The sequence below is a fragment of the Brachycentrus maculatus genome, unplaced genomic scaffold (genome assembly GCF_059751285.1).
Source record: "Brachycentrus maculatus isolate JH-2025_06_01 unplaced genomic scaffold, ASM5975128v1 h1tg000139l, whole genome shotgun sequence".
Classification (NCBI taxonomy): Eukaryota; Metazoa; Arthropoda; class Insecta; order Trichoptera; family Brachycentridae; genus Brachycentrus; species Brachycentrus maculatus.
In genome coordinates, this window is record NW_028280892.1 from 364,517 (window position 1) to 390,687 (window position 26,171).

Below are 26,171 nucleotides of genomic sequence, written 5' to 3' on the forward strand. Positions count from 1 at the left end.
ATGAATTTCTATTGTCCCAAAATGGTGAAATTTATGACTCTTCGTTTGAATTATTTTTAGGATTTCTACGTTAATTTTGTTAAATTTGTGATCATTATCTATTAAATGGAGAGAGAATTCTGAAAAACTCTTATTTCTTAAACATAATTATTGTTCCCTAAGTTTACTTTGTCCGCCTCCGTAGTGTAATGGTCAGCACGCTCGGCTACCGTTCTGGAGGACCCGGGTTCGATTCCCAGGGGGGGGGGTAAGAATAAATATGAGTGATTTTTTCACTTTAATATTTATTCAATATTACCCTGGACTGGTACTTGAAGCGGAGGGCTGATCACCTTTCCTTCATGTGTAAACGATCAAGATAACACTGCGTTTTTATGACACAGTGCCCTATGCACCATTGGGGTGCGGATAAGGGTTTTATTATTATTATTAAGTTTACTAAGTAAAACATCAAATAAAGATGAATAGATTTTATCATAAAGTGACTACCGAATCAATTAACGAAATCCTCCCCTTTCAATAACTGTTTTATTTTCAAAACCATGTATTTAATTCGAAAAATTACTTAGAAAAATTTATTTTTCAATACAAAAACATGTTTTAAGGAAAAAAAATAATTATGTTACCTATTACGTAAAAAATCAATTATGTTACCTATTACGTTTTGTCCGCCTCCGTAGTGTAATGGTCAGCATGCTCGGCTACCGTTCTGGAGGTCCCGGGTTCGATTCCCAGGGGGGTTTAATAAATATAAGTGATTTTTTCACTCTAATATTTATTCAATATTACACTGGACTGGTACCTGAAGTGGAGGGCTGATCACCTTTCCTTCATGTGTAATCGATCGAGATAACACTGCGTTTATATGAAGCAGTGCCCTATGCACCATTGGGGTGCGGTAAGGGATTTATTATTTATTATTACGTTAAATGTTAACTGGGTTTTAAGAAAATTAAGTTTGCTGTCTCTTGATTATCCCACCTTAAATAATTTCTCAGGAATTAATGTTTTTGTTGTTTTCCTTTTTTTAGACAAGATGGCGCTCTACAGCATACTGTTTGCCTGCTTTATGATGTTCATGATCATCCTTTACAATATAAGTTCTGCTGCACGGTACTATATCAAGGTATGTACGACATAATTGACCAAATATGAATACAGCATCTGCAATATTTTCTGGACGTTAAATTTGCCGTTATATTTACTGAAGTTGCCATCAATTCAGTTCAGTTCAGTTTTGTGTCGAAAATTGACGATTATTTTCTACATGGTAAATAATACAATATGTCCTGTTTGCTACAGTTTAAAGGGTATCTAATACAATCAACATGTTGGGTGAGGCGTACGCGTCAGGTGCGTACATGTAACATTTCACTCCAGTTTGCAATACGCGCTAAGCGCGTATGGGTGATATTTTTAAGACGCGTGACTTAAAAATATCATTGCGTGTTTGAAAGTACACATACGCCTACAGTCTTGAGACACAATATTTTATGTCTGTGTGTAATGAATAAAAAAATACAAAAAAATAAATAATAAAATTAAATATATTTGTCTTATTTGTAAGTGTAAACTCAGCTTTAGTCCTTTTGATGATTCATGTTTATACTCGTTTGTCTCAATGTGAGTATAAATATGAGCTGCGCGTGAATGCAACACACAAAGAGGGCAGTGTGTACTAGTATGTACAAAAATAATTTTCGTATTATTTCATATTTTTAATAGCGTTTTGAAAATAACTGTTTTGTCAGCATCTCGTGATTATTCGCGATATATTGAACGCAGTGAACGTGTTAGCAAAATTATATTAAAATTATTACTAAATGTATTAGACACCTCACTAGATATAGTATATATATATGTCCGCCTCCATAGTGTAGTGGTTAGCGTGCTAGGCTACCATGCTGGAGGTCCCGGGTTCGATTCCCAAGAGGGTCGAAATAAATATTATTGATTTTTCAGTCAAATATTTATTTAATATGACCTTGGACTGGTACCTGAAGCGGAGGGCTGATCACCTTTCCTCCATGTGTTAGCGATCAAGATAACACTGCGTTTATATGATGCAGTGCCCTATGCACCGCGATGCGGATAAGGGTTAGGAGGAGGAGATATAGTAAATAAATACAAGAGACAAATGTTGAAATTATGTTTTTTTCTCTTTCAGTTTGTTTTCTTCGTGTTATCGAGTTTATTCAACGCAACTATTGTTCTTCCGCTGATGTTTTTGAAGCCAAGAAGTTATACAAATGCTCTGTAAGTGTGAATTAATAATACTGGCCAACAGTTCACAACTTTTATTTTGTAACTGGCATGAAAATACCTGATCTTTATGCACTTTGCATAGCTGAATTAAAAAACGAAAGTGAAAAAAATGTAGCGCGTCAGATTTTTATGTTATGGATATTTTTAATTCTGATTTTGACAAAAGTTTATATTATTATTTATGTATAAATATAAATAAACATAAAATGCTATCGTATTCAATATTAATTAGTTAATATATTTCTACTGTTACTCCACAATTATCAATACTTTTTTTGAATCCCTTAGACCTTACGGTTTCAACGTATGGGGTCCATAAAAACAATAATATGACTGTAACATCAAAACTTGACGTGATACAAGGTTGTCACCATATAGACTTTGAATAAGAACGATTAACTTGGTCCAAATCAGTCATCAAAATTTTAGTTACAAAATCATTGTTGGCCAGTGTAATAAATAACAACAGTAATATGTTCCTCTTAAATTAGTTGACACTTATACAAATTATAATCGGTCATAACATACATTGTCAAAACAGAACCTAAAAATGTAATTTTTTGGGAAACGCACACTTTTTTAGAAGTACCGTAGAACGGCACTACTTGAACTTTGATGTGTTACTTGAGCCTAGTACAAAAAAAATTAAATCTGTTTTTGATGTACAATAACAAACGTACCAACATGATTCATTTTTTCTCCGACAGGTGACACTTATTGTCACGATACTTCAATCGATACCACGATCTAAATATTTTTTTTGTACTGGGCTCAAGTAACACATCAAAGTTCAAGTAGCCGTATTCTACGGTATAGAAGTATTTTTTTTTCCTAATTCTACATTGAATTGTTCCTGATGGGACACGAGTTTACACTTTGGAGTAACTGCGCTTAGCGCATCGATTCCATTTAGAGGATTGAAGTTACTTTCACTGTATTGAGAAAAATCAAAGCAAACACTTTTGTAGGGAAAGTGGCAAATTAAAAACCCTAGGCGAAAAAAAACACTCGAAGTAAAGTATTCCACACTTCACTTTCACTGATATTGTGCACTGCACTACACTTTACACTGCACCCATGATATCATACACTGCACTGCACTACACTTATGACATCACACACTGCACTGCACTACACTAAATACGGCACTACACCTACACTACACTGCTGGAAGAAATACATTTGTTAAGAGTATAGAAGCATTCAATAAATTCTATGAAACCAATAATAAAACTCAAGCGGTAAAAAACAAGTGTTTTCTTTAATCATTGTTCTATGAAACCAATTAAACCCATGAGGTTCAGTAAGATTCTGTACAGTACCGCTTATAATTCGCCTCTGTAATGTAATGGTCAGCACGCTCGGCTACCGTTCTGGAAGTCCCGGGTTCGATTGCCAGAGGGGGTCAAATAAATTAAAGTGATGTTTTCACTCTAAAATTTATTCAATATTACCCTGGACTGGTACCTGAAGCGGAGGTCTGATCACCTTTCCTTCATGTGTTAACGATCAAGATGACACTGTGTTTATATGATGCAGTGCCCTATGCACCATTGGGGTGCGGATGAGGGTTAGAAGAACCGGTTAATAAATATGAATAGTGGAACCAAAGAAACTCTTTAAGTCCGATAAGATTGTACACCGTACCACAAAATAAGCATCAAAAGTGTTACCAAAGAAACCCATAAGGTCCAGTAAAATTTTACACAATACCATCAGAGTATACAAACAACCTTAGCCGTTACTTTCACTATGTACCTGTTTGGTTTTCACAACCTAATCCTATTACTGGGTCAATATTTTCACAACACACTTGCAAAACAATTTACAATCTCTTAAAATGTCAAAGGGTGATAGGTCAACTTTTAAGAATATGAATATTTATAAATATCATCGATTGGATGCGTTATTATCAAGATTTTTATTGATATCTCAACATAATTAAATATACGTATTTATTTATTTTTTCAATACATATTACATACATAAGTCACATATCGCTCACTCCTTTCAAGAACGTCATAATTCAAAAAACCTCATTTTTCAGGAGAACGTTTTCAAAGTATAAAAATATAATAAAATTTATTAAAAATAAATATCAAGCCACTTATTGAACTTTTTACTGTGCTACAGATCTTTTTAGGTTAAACCTGAAGGTTTTTTCTCCATTTGAAAAATAATTACTTTATTTTTAAAAAATAATTAAACAATACCTTTTCTTCAAAATGTAAAAACAACACTTTCTGCCCTGTAGCGGGTAAATATTAAGTTAAAAATATGCCTCTTTTGCTGGGATATAGTACATTTTTTGGGCATTCCGAAAACATGCACAACTGGAAATTGACAATTTTTGATTTATGACGTTCTTGAAAGGAGTGAGCGATAAGTCAAATATATATAATATTCCCGATGAGTTAATTTCTATTTCTCATTTTGGGACATGGGATTAAGGTTAACAAGACTAAAACACAAATAGTAAAATTACAAAAAATACTTTTTTTAAATAACCAAAACTAATACATGGCAAAATAGAAGAACAATAAACAGGTATAATAAATAGGCATAAGAAGCATATTTAAAAGAAATACATGAGAAAAAAGTGAGGTAAGAAGCATATTTAAAATAAACAAATGAGAAAACATAATGAATGACAATACCAAATGTATTTTTAAAGTAAAACTTTGTCTAACATCTATGGTCCAAATCAACGAATTAGCAAAATCGTTTATGAAATATTTGCAAGTCTCTTTTCCGAATCATACAAGATGACGTCTGAAAATCATATTCAGTTTTTTTTAATAATATATTGTACTATACAAGTTTTATACAATATTATACCAGTTTTATTGAAAATATTTTGAGTGTGTCTAAATTTTATTCACAAATGCTGGATTTACTACATTTAGGAGATCTTTATTTGGAGTTGATGATTAAGTAAGTTCAGGCATTAACAGGATTAAAACCTACTATTGCCTGGTTTAAGTGATCACTTCGTCTAAGTAACATTAACATTCATCATCTGCATGATTGGCAATCGCATCCTTCAAAATTCTATGTTATATACACAACAAGGCAGGGGTTTAAAACCATGATTTTATATAATTTTTCTAGCAAAATGTGTTTAATTTCAATGAATTCGTGTAATATTTATTTATTTATTTAAACTTCAAGTACAGAAAATAAATAAGTACATTAGCGGGCTTATTGCTAAAAAGCAATATCTTCCAACCAACCAACAACAGACTAGTAGTATTGATCAAAACGTTTTATACCATATATAGCTGTTTGCAATCAGAGGGTAGATAGTACTTGAACATTAAAAACAACAACATAAATTACAAATTAACATATAAAAAAACATAAGTTACAGAAGATGATAATAAGGAGAGCAATGTAAAATGGAGTTTATTTAATATGTATATTATAATAATAATTACATATAAGATATGGTATAAGGGGTTTTTTAGTAGGATTTTATGTCATATTTCATTTCATTCAACTGTTGATTGACAACTCTTTGTACTATACATTTGTATGAGAAAATTCTGTATTCTCTTTAATATAAATTTTCCGGCTGTTATTTCTTATCGATAAGAATTTTGTCTAGCTTCGCACCAATCTGATGATGTCGATAACGACAAATCCTGGTCACTGGTCAAATAAAATAAAAGTGGAAAAAACTTTACATATATTATAACAAATATATATATATATATATATATATATATATATATATATATATATATATATATATATATATATATAAACAAATTCGAGAAGAAGACTCTCCGATGAAGAGATGAAGCCTCTTCGATCCATAACCGGAAACACATTGCGAGACCAAGTAAGAAATACCGACATCAAATTTTACGTCATCGGGTGTGTTATGGGGCGTATCCCTTTATGTATCTGCTGTATAGAGCTGTACTAGTTGTAGTGTGGATTCGTTTCTGTGACGTCATTCGTTACCAACTTATGGAGAATTTTGCAAAAGAAAATGATGAATGAAAATATTGATTATATCAGTTGTTATAAACACAAAACGAGCCTTACAAATACTTTATGAATTAATGAAATTAATTTAAATTAGCCACTTATGGGATTGAGGCAAGAGCAGATACTTTCAGAACAAAATCTCGACTTCAAACCTCCGAGATGAAGACTCTCCGATCCAAAACCGGAAACACATTGCGAGACCGAGTAAGAAATACCAACATCCGGAGCATGTGTAAGACGGAGAATATTGTGAGGTGGGGACAACAACGAAGGCGATACTTGAATGATCGTGTAAACAGAATGTCAGATGACAGACTTCTACGTATCGCCCTTCAAGGAATCCCTGAAGGACGTAGACCCCCAGGCAGACCTCCAAAAAAGTGGAAAGACAGCTGGGAGTCACCATCCCAAGAGCTACAAGCGGAGGCACAAACAGATCCTTAGGATCTAGAAAAAGAAGAAGAAGAAGTAGAAAATTCGAGAATTTGTCAATTTGTAAATGTCAATACATTTCGTAATAGTTTTATTTAGATTTTTCTTCTTAGGTGTACATACATAACATTTTAAATATATTTCATTAAACTTCTAATCATTTTCTACTCTTATGATATCTAAGTATGTCAACAGATTTATACGTTATCATAGAACTTTAATTCATACTGTCAGCTGTTCTATCATTTAATTTGCACGGATACTCCTTGTTATCATATTTCTGCTGTGATTTATCTAAAACGATAGATAACAAATGTTATTCTTTGATCTTTTTATGCTCATTTAGGCACTCAAGTATGAAGACATAAAAAATATAAATATTTTCCCAAACACAAACATCTGTTGGACTATGAACACTTCCTAAACAAAGGACAAGGAAATTACAAAAATAATAAGTCAACAAATGTGAGAAATAATATCATAAGTAGTATGTAATCAGTATAATAAAGTTTACATAATCACTTCTTAATACTGATATATATTGTAGTATCAATTTAATTAATATTTATATCCTGCATTAATTAGTTACTATTGGTAAATATTATATTAACGAAATTTTTAATGAGCTGATTAACTATAATATAAGTAAAATATGAGTAAGAAATGAGGCAAATTTTTTGTTAAGTTAATTTAATACACATATTTTTTTATAAAGTCTGTCCGCCTCCGTAGTGTAATGGTCAGCATTCTCGCCTACCGTTCTGGAGGTCCCGGGTTCGATTCCCAGGGGGGTTTAATAAATATAAGTGATTTTTTCACTCTAATATTTATTCAATATTACACTGGACTGGTACCTGAAGCGGAGGGCTGATCACCTTTCCTTCATGTGTAATTGATCGAGATAACACTGCGTTTATATGAAGCAGTGCCCTATGCACCACTGGGGTGCGGTAAGGGATTTATTATAATTTTTTTTTTATAAATTCAAAAGCCACCTCGCTAGTTCCATCTGGAAGTGAAAATGATCATTGTTATAAGTCGTAGGCGTTAACGTATTGTCAGTACACAAGCAGAATGCACTGAGGCAACAAAATATATTTTAAGATATTATATTCCCATGCGGGGATCCAAAATAAATGATCTGAGAAGGTACTTTATGGAAAGATATATATGTAGTGATTAGTCATATTTTCTTATTTTCTTATTTTGTTTTTACCTTTTGTTCTTTATATTTTCTCATTTGTTTATTTTAAATATGCTTCTTACCTTATGTTTTCTCATTTATTTCTTTTAAATATGCTTCTTGTGCCTATTTATTATACCTGTTTATTGTTTTTATATACTGCCATGTATTAGTATTAGTTTAGGTTATTTAAAAAAAAAACTTTATTATTTGTGTTCCAGTCTTTGTTAACATTAATCCCATGTCCTAAAATGAGAAATAGAAATTACTCATCGGATACTCATATGATTTATGTATGTAATATGTTTTGAAATAAATAAATCAATAAATAAAAATAAATAAATAAATATATAAGATACGGTAGAACCCCAGAAACCCGAAATCCCCAGAAATTCGAACAAGATTTTGAACGAAAACATTTGCAAAAAAAACATTTCAAAAAACATGCAACACTGAAAAACACATTTATTATTACATAAAATAATTATATAATACATAATTTTGTTTAAAAATTATCGAGAAGTTAATAAAGTATACAGTACTCTATCAGTATCGCTACTCAAGTACTGTAATATTATTGTGAATATTCCTTACTATAACTTTAATATCTGAATTTTTTCACTCGAAAAAAAACTATGGGATGAGAATGACAATTTGCCTTAACATTGCAGGATACCTGCGTACCTATGTACACTGTGCGGTAAGCTGATTGGACTCACTTGGGAAGTGAGAGGAGAACAAAATATCGACAACACGACAGGAAATATCGTCTTACTTAACCATCAAAGTTCCATCGATCTTGTTTGTAAGTTTCAGAATAATATTCCCACCTACCTTCCTTCAGCCTTCTTCTTGTGTCCAGTATTATACAAAGGCTTCCCTCTTGGACTTCCACAATTGTCTGTTGGACGGGACTCTCTTCCAGTGCAGGCCCGCTACTTTCTTAAGTCATCAGACCATCTTGTCTGACGTTTTTGCATCCTGTTCTAGACCTCCAGTCAAAGCATCTTCTTCGTCCATCTATCATTAGATATATGTGTCAGATGACCTGCCCAGTTCCACTTTACTTCCGCGATTCTTTGAACCACACCTGTTGTAACCTTGGTCTTTTATCTTATCCAAACATTTTTTTTTCTGTCCCTAAGGGATATGTCCTTCCGTATAGAATGTTTAAATCAATTGAAAAATATTCCAATACTAAATTATTTATTTATAGATTTGGTGTTTAGAACTCAATTTTAATTTATATATCAAATGTTAAATCAAATACTTATTTTTTGCGTCTACTAAGTTGCCCCATTCATTATTGTTGTCTCCTATAAATTATTACTGCACTACTAGTTAGTGTCGCGGACTCTTGAGTCAGAGTTTCTCGGTTCGAATCCACTCTACCACAATTTGATACCTATTTCTAATAATGAGCCGCTTAGACTCACAGAAATAGTATGAAATTTAAATATTTTTGTAAATAATAAAAACACGAATATTTCTCTTTTTTTAAAACATAAACAAAATATCAGTGTTTATTTATTATTTAATATGTAAATATAAAATAAATGATTTAACTTATAATAATAACTTACATAACATAATCAGCGCCAAACAAAAACGATATCTTTACATGTAAATACTTGTATCTTAACATGGACTTGGAATAAATATTTTCCTATATTAAAGGTTTTTACTGTAACATAGTAAACTTATTCGATAATTCTTTACAGCTCTGGCTATTCTCTGGCCTCTAATGAAAGAGGCCACCGTAATAAGCAAACGTGCCTTATTCTACCTGTGGCCTTTTGGTTTGGCGTGTTGGCTGTGGGGCACCGTGTTCATCGACAGGAAGAGAGCGCAGCAAGCGCAGGAGACCCTCAATCAGACAGTGCGGGCAATCAAATCTAGAAAGGTAAGAAAGATAATTAAACACTCTTCTTATCATTCATCTTTCACTTTGTGTAATACCACTTAAAAATAATAATAAAAAAACACTAATTCGTGGCTACTGGTTTCGGAATAATCATTCCATCATCAGGTTATTAAAATGATATTGTTACGGTCTGACATTTATACTGTATTTTCCAATTGGAGAACGCACATCGCTAGTGAAAACTCCAAGGACATCCAATTTCATACATGACCTTTACACATTCATATGAATGAAAAAAAAACTTAATTGCATTTATTTTTAAGTACATATTAGTATGTTTATTACGAAATGCTTTTTTATTTGAGTAATTGGGTATATTCTCCAACAACACCTAAAAAAGAACTTACCAAAATCGGCCAACATTTGAGAAAAATATCTTTGTACACGCCCTATAAAAAGGACCATTTTCAAATCCTCAACAATTTTAACATTCATATAAGAAAAAATCTCAACAACAAAAACACAACTTACATAAAATACAGCATAATTTCAGTGATGCACAGCTTATAATTTGTCACTTCTTCAGGCAAAAATCCTACTGTTTCCGGAGGGAACCAGAAACAGCAGTGAAAAGCTGTTGCCTTTCAAGAAAGGAGCATTCCACGCGGCTCTGGACGCGGGTTGTCCCATTCAGCCCGTCGTCATCTCAAAGTACTATTTCCTCGATGCGAGGATACCAAGATTCTCAAAAGGTAACTTAAAAATATTTAATATACACTCTCATTAGTAATGATAAGGATGTGGTGAAGCTTCTCCAGGTGGCAAATCGGAAGTCAGCCTGGAGTATCGGTAAAAAATTAGCACATTGTTTGCGGGAAACACTTAAAAGCATCATTAACATACTGTTGGTAGACAGCGAGAGACGCTTATAAGCGTTTTTACTTACTCTTGGTACCGTAGAACGGGGCTACTTGAACTTTGATGTGTTACTTAAGCCCAGTACAAAAAAAAATTAAATCTGTACCAATCAACTTAACATTGCATAAATTTGATGCAGTGCCCTATGCACCATTGGGTGTGGAAAATATAATGATATTTTGAGATCTCCATATTGTCATCCTGAATTACTCATTTAAATCAGCTATTAATAAAATAACAAGAAAATACAAAATCTTGCATCGATCATGTAATGGTTAAATAAAAAAATCACTTGGTTTAACCTTATTGAGTTGACAAATCAAATTATTATTGTTGCATACTTGTAATTTCAAAATAATATTTCTTTATGATGTAAATGAACGTCTCGTTATGGGTTCTGTCTAGTGACACGTTCATCAAAAAATAAAACATGTATTAAAAAAAAGGGTCAGTAATGTATGGAACCTTCCATCGTCAATCATTATCATCTATGTAGGACTAAAATAGTTAGATTAATGCGTAAAATAATGTATGATTAATAATGAAATAACAACTGTGTATGTATATAGTTCTTTCAAGGTCACTGCTTTATTCAACCAGTGACCGTGTTTTGTCATAACCGATTTCGTCATTTTCAGACTGGTTTGGACTATAAAGTTGTTATTTTATATTATATAAAATGCAGTTCCACCAAGAAATGCCTGTACAAAACTTGTTTGATTTTTTTCAGGACATTTCATACTCACAATTCTTCCACCAATACCGACGGCAGGACTCTCAAAAGAAGATCTTCCGCAAATTTTGGACAAGTGCTACAACGCGATGCAAGAAACATATGCGGAGACGACTTCGGAGGCCCTGCAAAAAGTGTCCAACAATAATATCCGGTCTTACAAACAGAAATAGTAAACGCAATATACCAACATTCAATTTTTTGTGGTATTTAAAAAGAGTATAAAATTTCATTAAGAGTGCACGTACCTTTTAACTACTTCCAAACATTAACACATTTCGGACGGGTGTTTTTTACGCCTGCAGACCACTGGCGACGGGATTCGATAATTGTGTACATATAATTAAGACCTTAACAAAGAGATTGGTACGTAATATTCATATAAAAACTTTAAATAATTCCTTCTTTTCTGACTTTGAAATGAGGTCATTGCGGAAGGTAAAAATACCCTTCCCATCCCTAAGCATCAATCGACCGAGCGGGTAGAAAAACCTTCCGTGCGTTAATATAAATATGGCAACGACTGGAATTCATAACTACTATAAGCGTGGAATTTGAACATTACTCACATTTTGATGATCAATAACCCAGGGCTACAAAATTAAAGAATGTACTCATATACTTTTTTTTAAATATCTGACACATTTTTGCAGTGATGTGCTGCTAAAATTTTAGCAACCAGCTCGCACTTTGGTGAACCCTAGAGATGCACCAAGTATTTGATAATTATGTTTGATATTTGGCATGATGTTCGGTTGGAGTACCAAGTACTTATGGAGGACACACGCTAGGCCATTGAATGAAATCGGAAACCAAATTATTTGCCAGGCTATGGGTTTGCAAATAATTTGCGGCACATCATTTGTTTGTAATTTGGCCAATCTAAATTAAATGACATGCATCTTATTTTGGTAAATATCTTTAAAATACATAAAATGACTGTTATAAATATTTGCTCTCTGGTCCGTAGATATTACTCTTCAATAATAATCAGTATCTTTAATGTACATAAATTAAATGTAAAGATGGGTTCTTAGGTTTCCATTTTTTAACATTATCTTACAGTGCTGATGTCATTGGGCTGAGGAGTGAGCCACGATACAAATATCTGATTTTGGGCTATTATGATGTAATATTCTTCTTTTCTTTGACTTCTATCTACACCCAAATGGTACATAGAGCACCGCATCTGACTGACGCAATGTTAATTTGATTGCCAGATTTATGAAGGCAAGGTGCTCAGATCCGAGAGGAAACTAGAATAGTATATTTTATTAAAAATACAGATAATGTATATAAGAGTCCCCACAAAGAAAGACATTACTGCTTTGTGAAAAAGTCAACGAAGGAGTAGTACGTGGGGAAACGAGAAAAACAGCAATGACTAGGTCACCCGAGGTTGCATATCCATACTCGTAAAATCTTGTGATACACAAGCAACTGGGAGTTTGTACAAGCTCCTTAGAAAAGTAAAAAATAACAATCAAATATTGAATAAAGATAACAGATAAGTAATTAGCGTACCCAAATGAGAGAAGAAAATTATATTTTAAATCTTAATTTCACTTGGTGAATATCACTATTTCCTAAAATCTATTGTGACGCATGTATGGATGCATTCCGCATCATTTTCGGTGTTCGAAAATGATGGGGAATGCACGGAAACACGTGTCAAAATACACTTCAAGAAATAGTGGTACTTAACAAGTGAAATTTAAATTAAAAATCTATGGATATTACCACAAAGTGACTGCCGAATCAATTAATGAAAATAGAAGATTTTACATATCTCTGTAACATTATTATCAAATAAGAGACATTTAATGTCATCAGATGTTTTATTACTATGCATTTCGAAATTCTACCGAACCGAAAAATTAACGGTTACCCATCAGTCATACCTCTACTTTAGATCACCAAACAAACATTATTTTGTTGCATATTTGTCTAAGAGATCGCGTTTCGATAGCATTAAAAAAATAATAATAATAATGAATAAAAATGTTTTATTCGACAATAGCCTAGTGAGAGAATTGCCAGTGTCAAATCTAAGTCCTATTTATAATTTTTTTTAACCCTTTAAACGCGTTAAGCAAAAAATAAAAATTCATTCGAAAAAAGCAAATTTTCCATAAAAAATAAAGTATTCATTAAAATAAAAATTCATTTTTTTCCATTTATTTGTTTACTTTTGTTGGCTTTTACAAGCCGTAGACTATAGTTGATTTCAGCGCCCAATGGGTTAAAATAAAAATGTTGATATTGATACAAAAATACCAGTAGTCACAAAGCAAATATGTACAATAATAATTATTATAAAATTGATAAAGTATTTTTAGGTAATCTTTAAAAATCAGTGGGTCCAATTCAAACAAAACATGTCATTAATATATTATTTTTCTGCGAGTGAATTAGTCATGGGATGATTAAAATGAAAAAATAATTGTTTGAATAATTTTCAATTGTTAAAAGATTATTCAAATTAATGAATTTGAATGATTCAGTCGATGCGTATACGTAGAATGAGTATTCAATTAGTAATGAAAATCAAAGGCAGTTTAAGTGATTGGTAATTGATTATAAAAAAGGTCTCAAAGGTATGATTGTATTTTTCCTTTGAAAGCCTTTTCTTATTCAATTTCAATTCCATGTTACACTGCATAATCATACAAGTTATTCAAATAATATCCATGACTCAAACAGTTCATATTTTATTAATCCCATCATTAAAATTAATGTTCTTTATGGATTGACAACGGTTTAATAATAAATATTATTATTTGTTCATATGATTTATTACATACGATACTTGGAAATACTTATAGCTAATTAATGTATTATTTAATATCCATTTTTATAAGCATGCATGAAATTCTGTGTTCAATTCCCGACTCAATCAACGTTACGCTATAAAAATAAATTGTCACAATCTAAACATGATTTTTTCATACAGAATATGTTTACGTATAACTTGGTAATACACTTTTGCCAAGACTATTGAATAGTGATCTAAAATCAGCTATATTATAGTTTAAGTTATGTTATTTATATCTTGACATAATTTCCTGTATATGTATTATTATTCAATATACCAGCCGGGGCGTGCATTCCATATATGCAGAAAATCAGTGCCTATTGTAACTAACCCGCGTGACATAAAAACGCAACAAGTACCTACCCTTCCTTACTAAGTAGAACCAGCTTCCCTCACTACCTACCTCTACTGCCTACCCTAGTAAGTAGTAACCTAGCTTACCTTTCTACCTACCTCTACTGCCTACCCTAATCAATTCTCAGTGCACGCCACTGTATACCAGTGGTTTCCAATTACTTTTTCCTGTGTACCACCAAGAAAGACCACAAATTAATGTACCCCTTATTGCGGGAATGATGAAAAAAATTAAATCCGTTTTTTTTTAAAAACATTTATTACCATCGCAATACAGTTCCAATGATGGTAAAAATAAGTTTAATGTGAAAAATAAGCATGATTTTCTTTGGACAACTCTTTTGAACTTTAAAAAATCCAGTTTCAAATATATTATTTAATAAGAATATTATTTCTGCCATGCATGTTACAAATTACAGTGTAATGATTACGGTGATTGATCAAAAAGATATTTTGGCAATTGTTGTTTACGTAATTATTTTGTTTACTGATAAAATTATTTTATCTCTTGATGCAACTTTGAGTTGCATCCCTCTTCGCATACCCCTTAATTGAGAAACATTGCCCTAAATATACATAGCAAAAAAAATCTCTGCCACACCAAAATAACTCTATAATTTTAAATAAACCATAAAAATGGTTGGTTTATTTTCCGGACAAGTCCAGATGATAATTGGACGTAAATTAAATCAACTCTTTAACCATTTTAACCTCTTGCGTAGTATGTTTTTGCTCAAGAGTATTATAAAGTTTGAGATATAATTTTCATTTGATTGTGGTTCTATGGATAACACTATCCTTAACAGTTAAGACCTAATTTAATAATAAAACATCTATGGATTTAAAAAAACTACATACTTCTGATTGAACCCTGGCAACACAACCCAATCATGCATTATGTGCAACTATTCAAAAAAAGTAATGAAGTGATTAAATTATTATTAATGATAATTTTAATGCAAATGGCTGTTGGTGTGTGATTAAAAAATATGTAGAATTTTAGTTTGTACATAGTATAATGTTAAGAGAATCTGTTTTATTTATTTTGTAAGTTATTACATACATTTAGAAATATTATTTTTAATGATTATCGTTTTAATATATTTTCAGTGTGTGTGATTTTTTTACTGCTTAAATATATTCTAACGATTATTGAACATATGTTTGTTGTACTGCACAAAAATATTCTGCACAAATAAAATTAGATGTATGACCACAACATACATTTATATTTATGATGTAAACAAAAATGTGTGTTTTTAATATTATTAAGTATTTTTCTTCTACCATTTTGATTTTGATCAGTGAAAATAAATATGATTGACATATTAAACAATTGTACATCAATTTCTATTTTCTATTTTAAATGAGAACAAAACTATATTAAACTATTATATATTGATTTCTTCCATCTATTTTAACGGTTTGACATATTAAACTATTGTACAGTGGAACCTCTTATAACAAGTTTAATTCTTTCCAGCATCTCACTCGTTAAGCGAACCTTTTTTTCCCGTGCAAATCAATGTAAAATACGATAATGCGTTCCAGGCCGAAAGAAAACTCAATTTTGATTTTTTTTTAACGTTTATTCAAATAAAATTACTTATGAATTGTTAAGGATTAAAAAATATGTAAATAAAAATATAAATTTATGACAAATAATTAATCCCTTTTAACTAGAAAACTGTTTAAAGACATTTGTTTTTGCCAACGCTTCAAAATTTGTCAAAAATGTGTCACAGCATTATCATTGAATAAATTTGTAGCACGAATAGTTACCTCTTTATCATTATTAGGGTGATCCTTCTTAATGTACGATGCAACAGTTTCCCATGCCACAGCATTCCTCTTATTGTGCTAGAAGATTGTTGCTCTACTTCTTCCTCCTCCATTAACAAACTCTTCTCCAATATTTCTTGCCATGAAACACGATGCAACTCCATAAGTTCTTTGGTGGTCAGCTCTTGGCTGTACTCTTTCACAATCTCTTCAATATCTATGGATATTGGCTAATGACACAATCTCGTTGACTGTAGACTCCACATTTACTGTTTTAAAATCACATTTGACAACACTCCCTGGCCAAAGTTTTTTCCAAGCAGAAGTGAGGGTCCTCTTGGTAATCCTCCTTCCCAAGCCACGAAAAACCCGGTTCACAAGTGAATGTTGTGAAAAAGGGACTTGCCCTTCCTCTGTTACTCGTAATACCAAACATCACTCTTTAAGGATGCAACTTTTTCACTTTTTTTGCTAGTTTTGCAAATTACTTGTTATGAGAGGTGCTCATTATAAGAGGTTCCACTGTATATTTATTTCTTCCATCTATTTTTAAAGAGAATGAAACAAAAACAGTTTGACATATTAAACTATTGTATACTGATTTCTTCCATGTATTTTAAAAGAGAACGAAAATGTCTGATACTATTTGTGTGAACAAAATATTTAATACTAAATCACTAAATTATGAATTTAATTTTATTGCTATTTTTAAGATGTAAAATATGTTTTCCTTTAAAAAAATTGTGCCTTAGTTTTTCTACTATACTAATATATATTTACACAGGTTATGTCTTATACATGGTGTTTTACTGCTAGTAAATGTATAACCTTTGATATCAGATTGTTTCTAATCCTATAATAAACATTTTTTAAATATCTGTTTGAGAGCCATTTGAAGGTATACAAAATACTAAGCAGCCATAACAACACAAACGCTCTCTCGAGAAAAGATTTAAAAGTAACAAAATGTGACTTGCGCAGTCAAAAGTGCACTTAATTACTAATATTTTCACAGTGATATCCAATGTTTCTATTATGTTTGTGTATTATCATCGAATTAGTAATATATGTTGTTTGATATTTAACCTAATATATTTTTAATTCTAAATAGAATATTTCAATTTATTAGTACTTGTATCCAGCCACGCATTACTGTGGCTCAGTCTTAATAAATGAAAAAGGAAGAAAATATTGGATATGTCCCTTTAATGAATTATTTAGTAACTTTACCAATAGATGTCAGTCTACTGCACTTTCTCAAGCAGAAGTGCATATGAATATATTTGTTTTAACTCTGTATAAACATATGAATTTTTTTTAAACTTTGTGGAAACCATACTGTGAAATATGAAATAAATGTTAACCTTAGTGATTGAATATTTTGTTTCCCTTTTTGTAATGTATAACATTATTAAATGACATTTTTATAGAAATAAAATTTTAATTACGTAATGCTTTGTCTTCTTCTTCGTATCCCTTTCTAAATGTATGTTCTTTTTAAACATCAATTAAATAATACACCTTACCTTTACATCATAGGTGGCCAACATTTTCAGTAAGCAGGCCAAATTTTAGAAATGAGATTTCCTACCGGGCCGGAAAAAAAAATTAATTGTATTATTCAAAGCCAACATGATATTTATATATGTATACATATATGTAAATATATATATATATATATATATATATATATATATATATATATATATATATATATATATATATATATATATATATATATATATACATATATATATATATTTATTAGTTACTTTTCAAACTTATTCGCATGTTTAGCCTAGTAATGCCGTTTAATGTTATACTTTTTCAAGATAGAAACAGAATCATTGCATATCAGGCATGTTGGCTTGGTTTTAAAGTCCACAAAAAAATAGTTCATAGTCCATCTGTCTTAAAAACTTGTCAGTTCTTCTGTTACTCTTCTCTTCTTTAGTCCAACGTCTTTACTACTTGAGTTACGTTATGGGTCTTGAAATTATCTGGATAGTGAAATACTCCCATATACGGGATATGACATTTTATTTCCTGTTTAAATTCTTCTTCTTCTAACCCTTATCCGCACCCAATGACCGATAGGGCACTGCATCGTATTGACACAGTGCTATCTCGATCGTTACCTGCATGAAGGCTAGGTGATCACTTCTGCGCTTCAGGGACCAGTCCAGGGTAATATTAAATAAATATGAGAGTGTAAAATCACTTATATTAATTTTCACCCCCCCCCCCTTGGGAATCGAACCCGGGACCTCCAGTAAGGTAGCTAAATAGTCTAACCAATACACCTCAAAGACGGACTAAATCATAAATCCTTACTTCTTACAACAATTTTGAAACTCTTACATACATATATCATTAATCTCATGAGGATGTATGTGTGAATTCACTAAAGCCATCTATGGTTTTGGATTGAGAATGCTTTTATTTAGCAGAGACCCTTTTATTTGGATGTTAGTTTTAGTTCATCTGTGCAGTGATTTGAAATGATGCATTCAAATCACTGCACAGATCTGTGCAAATGTCCTACGGCAAAAAATAGGTGAATAGATAGCTATGAGAGGATTAAGTCGCTGCGGTTGTATTTTTTAAAAACTTTTAAACAGATTTCATGTTCATGTATTTTATGTCCTCACAATTTGATATCTCAACCACCAAGATAATCCAGATTTGTACACAAGTATTTGGACACACAATATTGTAAACATTTTGTGTCCTGTTTGAACTAAGTCTAAATTCCCAGCCACCTTCCGATTGAGTCTGCATTCATTTTCAACCTTCCCCGTCAACGCCGACACAAAATTAAAACCAAGTTTGAGATGTAAACAATCTGTATTCGAATTTGTTATTTCCTCTTTTTTGTTAAACATTTATTTTATTCATGAGTAATCACATTGTAACATCAATCGTTAATAAAGCTTTCGTGAAGAGTGGCAACACGTGCAGGGCCCCCACTGGAGATCGGCTGTACACAGCGCCGGTTCTTACACTATGTTACTTGTATATTAATAAATAAGAGGTGCGCGGTGGCCGCATCACTTGAGACACCTCTCAAAGTAGTTGGTTCCCACATATCCCCCGCGCATTGCTTTCTGTACGTGCTGCTCGAATAATCTCCGTGTGTTTTGCAGTTCTTCGGCCGCTTCTTTGTTTAATGGGTCTTCCGGATTCGGTTCCTGAAGCAAACAATCATTTTAAGACATTCAAAATTTGTACTGACATTTCTTAATGCAACGCAACAACTACAATATCGTAGTCGTACAGGAGAAAGTGACCAACTAACAAAACGTAAAATGTTCAGGAGGGCCATTTAAGTCACTTTTGCTTGGCAACAAAATAAACATCAATGCAGTTAGTCATTTTTACTAAGTCAATATATTATACTTCCAAGTTTTAAATCCTTTGGGATTTTTTTCAGGGTAATATTAAGCTAGTAAGATATCAAATAGTCAATGATCACGTTTTTGTAAGAAACGCACTTGGTCACTTTCTCCTGTATGACTACGATATGTTATTTTAAAATTATTTTACATTCATAATATATTATAATTACAAGTACCGTAGAACGGGGCTACTTGCACTTTGATGTGTTACTTGAGCCCAGTACAAAAAAAAATTAATCTGTATTTGGTCTACAATAATGAACGTATCGACATGATTCATTGTTTCCCTGACAGGTGATACTTATTGTCACGATACTTCGATCGATACCAAGATCTAAATATTTTTTTTGTACTGGGCTCAAGTAACACATCAAAGTTCTACGGTACAAAAAAAAAATCAATACAAAAAAAGATCCTACAAAAGCATGGCCTGTGCGTGGGTAAACATTTTATTTTAGGTTATAAAATACTTAAAAATATAAGGGCACTGGCAAGAATACAACAGATATCAGAAATAAAAATAGATTAAAAGAGCTAATATAAACTACAAACATTTGATTTTAACAAAAAACAAAAAAAATCAAAAGATGAAAATGAAAAAAGTTTTCAATAATGTACTATATGTTAAAAATAATAATAATAATACGTTTAAAAGAAGGTACTTAGATCTGTTTTTTTTTAAATAATTTAAGCAAAATTTTTAATTGAAATAAATTTAGATAGTTCATGTCTATCAATGAATTAAACAGTTTTGGAGCTATGAAAAATGAGTGTCTGCGCAAGTCTGGATTTGCAAAAAGTTTCTAGTTCATTTTTCATTCTTTGGCATTTTTCATTCTTTCTATTAATATTTTTAGGACATAAATGTTGGCGCACGAAAACATATTTTAGACACTGTTGGCAATACATTTCTCGTAGCTCCAAAAGTTCAGCTTCCTGAAATAATTGGTTGGGTGGAAAATTTTAATTATTTGTTTGAGCTTTCACTTTGTGGTAAGTCATGAATAACCCGGCATCGTTATGGCGATTAAACAGATCACGGGCGTTGTGGCCGGACGTGTTATACACATATGGAATTTCACATACGAAATGAATTATATGTGCTTATTATTACAAGTTATTATATACATTGGCAATATTAATATTATTTATGAAATTGAAACAGTTTTATTTTATAAATGTAATTATAATCATTAAACACAAAAATAAAAATAGAAACTTTCTCCGATAAAGCAACTTTTGAGGAACATAAATTTGTGATTCCTATCGTAGCAAAATTTATAGAATTTTTGACAAAAAATTATGTTTAAAGCAATAGCATAAAAAATAATCATAATTATCATTAGTTAAGTTGCAGGTTTATTTGGAATGTATTGATAAAATGAATGACGCAGCAACACTGCATAGAGGTCAATGACTCCAGCTACTGTAAGCATCAAACCATAGCTCTTTGTCAAAAAAAAACATCAAATACCCGGCCACAACAGCGCCGGGTTAAATAAAACACTTGTTTTTTACCACTTGAGTATTATATTATCACGACTAGTTTCGGAAGCTACAGATGCTTCCATCTACAGGTTCGAACATAAATTGTCAATTTTAAAAATAAATGTCACCAGCTTTAGGTAAGTGTGGCCATTCATATACACCCATACTTTTTTGAGGAAAGTTTTGTTTGGACGACCATGTATGGCCATACTCCCGGACAGGTTAAAGTCAACATACCAAGAATAGATACTGTAGCCCGTATACAACAGAATTGACGGTGAGAACAGGTTTCCAGTCTTCCCTGAGGATATTGAGGCAGACATTTCCTTCCAGATCAATGTTGGGATGGTAAACGGACGTTTCACATTTTACTTTTGGCGGTTCGTGCGGGTAGTTGGGACCTACCTGGAAATACATAATTCACAATCATTAAATATGTGGCAACCCCGTCTTTCACAGGAAATGGAACATGAACTCACTCATTCATTCATTCAATAAACTGAAATCGCTGCAATATAGTTGGAAAGGTCAGCATACATAATACGTTGTTGTAGTTCTGAAATTGATTTGTTTGTCATCAAACAAAATATAGTTGGCATTCTCGTTTAGTTTGTTGATCTATGTTGTAATTGGATTAACACATTGTTATTGGGCAGTTTTGTCATCCACCCCGACCCTAATTAGTATACTAATTAGGGTCATATAATAATCACAAGCTAACACTAATCACTAACCGCAAACCCAATTCTGGTCTGTACAATGTTTTATGGCGTCTCTCTTGCCCTGCTCAAAGTAAGCAAATAGAATGCTTATATGCATCTTCCGCTCTATCAACAGTATGCAGAAGACGCTTTTAAGCGTTTCCCACAAACACAGGTTAATAACAACCTACTACCCACAAAACTGCTGTCACTTGCTTACACATGAATGATGTGAAGCGTTTGATGGAAATAATGGATGTTTGATATTCAGTCATCAAAAATCATAATATTATAAAATCTGATATTTTATCAAAATGTATTATTGTATATATATTTCCTTCTTTAACCCCTCATCCACAACCGATGGTGCATGGGGTACTGTATAATACAACTTATAACCCTTATTCGCAACCAATGGTGCATAGGACACTATCAAATTAAAGCAGTGCTATCTTGATTGTTATTTACATGAAGGCAAGGCGATTACTCTTGCGCTTCAGGAACCAGTCCAGGGTAATATTAAATTAATATGAAATAAATATTAGTGTTAACTCACTTATATTTATTTTCACCCCCCCTGGGAATCGAACCCGGGACCTCCAGCACGGTAGCTAAACACGCTGACCATTACACCACGGAGGCGGATAAAACATACAAACCAACAAACATATACAAACCATCATAAAAACCCAGTGTTATCTTGACAGTTACCACATGAAGGAAAAGTGATTAGCCCTCCACTTCAGGTACCAATCCAAGGTAATTGAATAAATATAAGAATGAAAAAAATCACTTATATTTATTTGCCTGGGAATCGAACCCAGGACCTTCAGTACAGTAGCTGAGAGTGCTGACCATTACACTACGGAGGCGGACTATATGTACATTTCAGCCAATCAAAATCTTGATGCATTGTTGACTTTTGTTGTAGACGCTACCTTATTTGATTCAAAACATGCAAAATATTTTGTATGTATTTTTAATTAACTAATAATTTATTGTCCGCCTCTGTAGTGTAAGTGTGTAGTGGTCGGCATGCTTGGCTACCGTTCTGGAGGTCCCGTGTTCGATTCCCAGGGGGGGTCAAATAAATATCATCCGAAACTATGGATGGAGCGCTCGGCTCGCTGTACTGACTGCCTGAATGCTCGCATCGTAACGTGTTACTTCTTCTTTTTTTTTTAACGTGTTACGTTACGACGAAATGTGGAGGTCAGTCTCCGGCTTAATGGTCAGCACGCTCGCCTACCGTACTGGAGGTCCCGGGTTGGATTCCCAGGGGGGGGTCAAATAAATATAATTGATTTTTTCACTCTAATATTTATTCAATATTACCCTGGACTAGTACCTGAAGCGGAAGGCTGATCACCTTTCCTTCGTGAGTTAACGATCAAGATAACACTGTGTTTATAATGTAGTGCCCTATGCACCATTGGGGTGCAGAAAAGGGTTTGAATGAAATGAAATAATTTATGCAAAATGAGAACTTACTTTGAAACTAAAGACAAATCGCCCTCCCTTATAGAAACCTTCATCAGGACAGATGATAAGTTTGAAATTGAGGAGGTCATCTGGGTCTGGGAATTCTGTATTGCATGTTTTAGGGAGGTTGAGTTCATTTAGATCTGTGATCAGAAAAAATATATAGAAAAAAACAATCCAATTTAATAATGTATATAAAAAAAATATTGTTATACATCCGATTTCAAAAAAGCATCATATGTGTGAAATCACAGTACAATTGGTACTTTACTAATACAAATATGTAAAGAAATAAGAGAGATATAAAGGATCAAAGTTTAAATATTTCATATTTTATATTTTGTTGTCTGGCGGCATCAATCTATACCGACCCTAATTATACTAAGTCTGCCGCCTGATCCTCAGTATACTAATCACAAGTAACCACAAATCCAATTCCGATCTTTGGCGTCTCTTGCGCCCTACCAAAAGCAAGCAAATATATGTGTTAACACACTAAGGACGGGACGACGGGATTTGATAATAATGTAAATATAGTTAGGTCCTTAACCGTTTAACTGCGAAGAGCGTTTTAAGACGCATAATTTTCTGTGAACGGAGCGCCGCTCATACAAAAATTACGTCTTAAGACGCGCCGTTTTAAATGGGCTTTTAGTAAAGAAAATCAATTATTTAAAATGTACAAATATATTGAACGCAAAGTGACATCTATTGAGAATATCTTCGCATACTTAGAATTGAAACGGAATTTGTTTTTACCACTTTAAACGTAAATTAAAGAGAGCTTTGTCGTCGGAACAACTGATGGCGCTCAGGGTTGTCCAATAATCCCCGAGTTGCCGTCACTGCCGAATCTTATGACAGTGATTTTAGTGTCGATTCTGATGATTTTGAATTATTAATTTTTAAAAATCAAAGTGTGTACCCTGCACCATGAACAATTAATTTTATGACTATGGATAAATGACTGAACGACTGGCGCGCTCTTCATTTATTTGGCAAGTTTTATAAATAAACATTAATACACTTTTAATAACAATATGTTTAGAAGGTTTTATTTTTGTCGTAAAATTCGCGGCGTGCTGGGTACTGCCATACATGTACCTGCCGGCAGTTAACCGGTTAACAAAGAGATTGGTACATTATATTCATATAAAAACATCAAACATGTAATTCCTACTTTTCTACCTTAGAAATGAGGCCGGCGCAAAAGGTATAAATACCCTTCCCGCCCGTAAGCATAGCCGACCGAATGGGTAGAATTACATTACCCGTCCATTGTGTGCTAACCCCAACCCTAATTATACTCAGACAGTCTGCCGCCTGACCCTCAGTATACTAATCACAAATAACCGCAAACCCAATTCCGATCTCTAGCGGTTCTCACAAACAATGTGTTAAGTGACAGGAAAACAGTGCAACTGATTGATATTACGAGTTTAAAAAAATAACAACTCGAAGAAAAGGTAGCACCTTCTACATATAATTACGATAATGATTTTTTTTCTATAAGGAAATTAAAAAAAAAAAGATTAATGAAGTTATTGATTTGTGAGGTTTTTATAAATAAAAACATTTTTTTTAAATCCTTCATATGTAGGGAATGTTAAATGTGATATCCTTCTTAAACGATAATACCGTATTCCATAGACAAAATACTTTCTTGTTCTGAAAGCACGATATTTAAAAATAAAAGCATGATCAGGTGTGGTAACACCTGAAAAAGAAACCTTTCAAAAGAAAATATGGTTTATTGTACGTAATAATAATATAATAACTTGATTTAATACAATATTATGCATACAAAAAAAAATGCCATCAATATTGCCATTGCCAATAACATTATTTGCACAAATTTTAATAAATACCTACAGTAAAAATGTTATGATTATATAGAAGCATTTTTAAAGTTGATCACAATTAAAAAAGCATTTAAAGTGAATAACAATATTGAAAACTTAAATTAAATATATATTTTTGATTTTGCTAAAAATGGTGAATGACATTTGAGAAATAAATTAAACATACTTTTACAATTTGAATAAGCGTAATAATATACATGATTTTTATGAGAAAGACAAAGAATTTAAGAAATAATTTTGCAAGAGGTAACTAGTTTGTCATCGTGAATCACGACTAAAAAATTTAGATTTATTGATAAAAATAACAAGATTTTTATTTCAAGTTCGCGCATAAATCATTTCATGAGCTACATTGAATACTTTTAAATGTAAAATAGCGGCGTATACACGGCCAATTGACGAATAGAAAGCAAAAAAATTAAAACATTATGTCAAAATTTTGGCAAACGCCTCGACCTTTTGTGATTCTCAGCTGCGCCGCCGAAGCTTTCTTTTGGTTCCCGCCAGGTCTAGATGTGCCTTCTTCGTCTTTTCTTTGTTGTTTGAGTGAAAATAATTTTATCATTTTAAAAATTTACCCAAATGAGTCAATTTACTAAATACACAAATTATTTTGACAGCACAAATGCACTCTACAGAATAGAAATCTCGAACAGCTGTACTTTACATTGCCAGTAACAAAAATATTCATCAAAAGGCAAAATATTTTTACTATCAGCATTACCTACCTATTAGAACGGCTACAGTAATGGATTTGGTACTGGAAGTCCCGGACTCGATTCCCAGCGGAGTCAGAATAAGTATGAGCAATTCTTCATTTAAATTTTTATTTAATTTTTGTTCTTTTCCTTATTTTTTATTTATTAATTATTGTAACTAAAATGTTGTAAAACACATG

The 26,171-nt window shown here is 32.2% G+C and overlaps 2 protein-coding genes across 2 annotated transcripts in view; one reads left to right on the forward strand and one right to left on the reverse strand.

Moving 5' to 3' along the window:
• The window catches only part of LOC148309082 (1-acyl-sn-glycerol-3-phosphate acyltransferase alpha-like), a 32,791-nt gene extending 14,997 nt beyond the window's left edge, over positions 1-17,794 (forward strand). Inside the window, exons 2-7 of the mRNA XM_088260604.1 lie at positions 1,032-1,126; positions 2,168-2,256; positions 8,548-8,681; positions 9,598-9,779; positions 10,327-10,492; positions 11,389-17,794. Coding sequence (XP_088116730.1) covers positions 1,037-1,126; positions 2,168-2,256; positions 8,548-8,681; positions 9,598-9,779; positions 10,327-10,492; positions 11,389-11,564 — 837 coding nt within the window. The 5' untranslated portion in view covers positions 1,032-1,036 and the 3' untranslated portion in view covers positions 11,565-17,794. The remainder of the gene's footprint in view (positions 1-1,031; positions 1,127-2,167; positions 2,257-8,547; positions 8,682-9,597; positions 9,780-10,326; positions 10,493-11,388) is intronic.
• A 1,376-nt stretch (positions 17,795-19,170) lies between these two features.
• LOC148309083 (NEDD8-conjugating enzyme Ubc12-like) lies at positions 19,171-25,928 on the reverse strand. The gene is made up of 4 exons (XM_088260631.1): positions 25,730-25,928; positions 23,421-23,554; positions 21,466-21,633; positions 19,171-19,533 (listed from the first exon to the last, which is right to left on the reverse strand). The coding sequence occupies exons 1-4, from the start codon at positions 25,836-25,838 to the stop codon at positions 19,393-19,395; spliced, it is 552 nt and encodes a 183-aa protein (XP_088116757.1). The 5' UTR covers positions 25,839-25,928; the 3' UTR covers positions 19,171-19,392.
• Between the last annotated feature and the right edge of the window lie 243 nt (positions 25,929-26,171).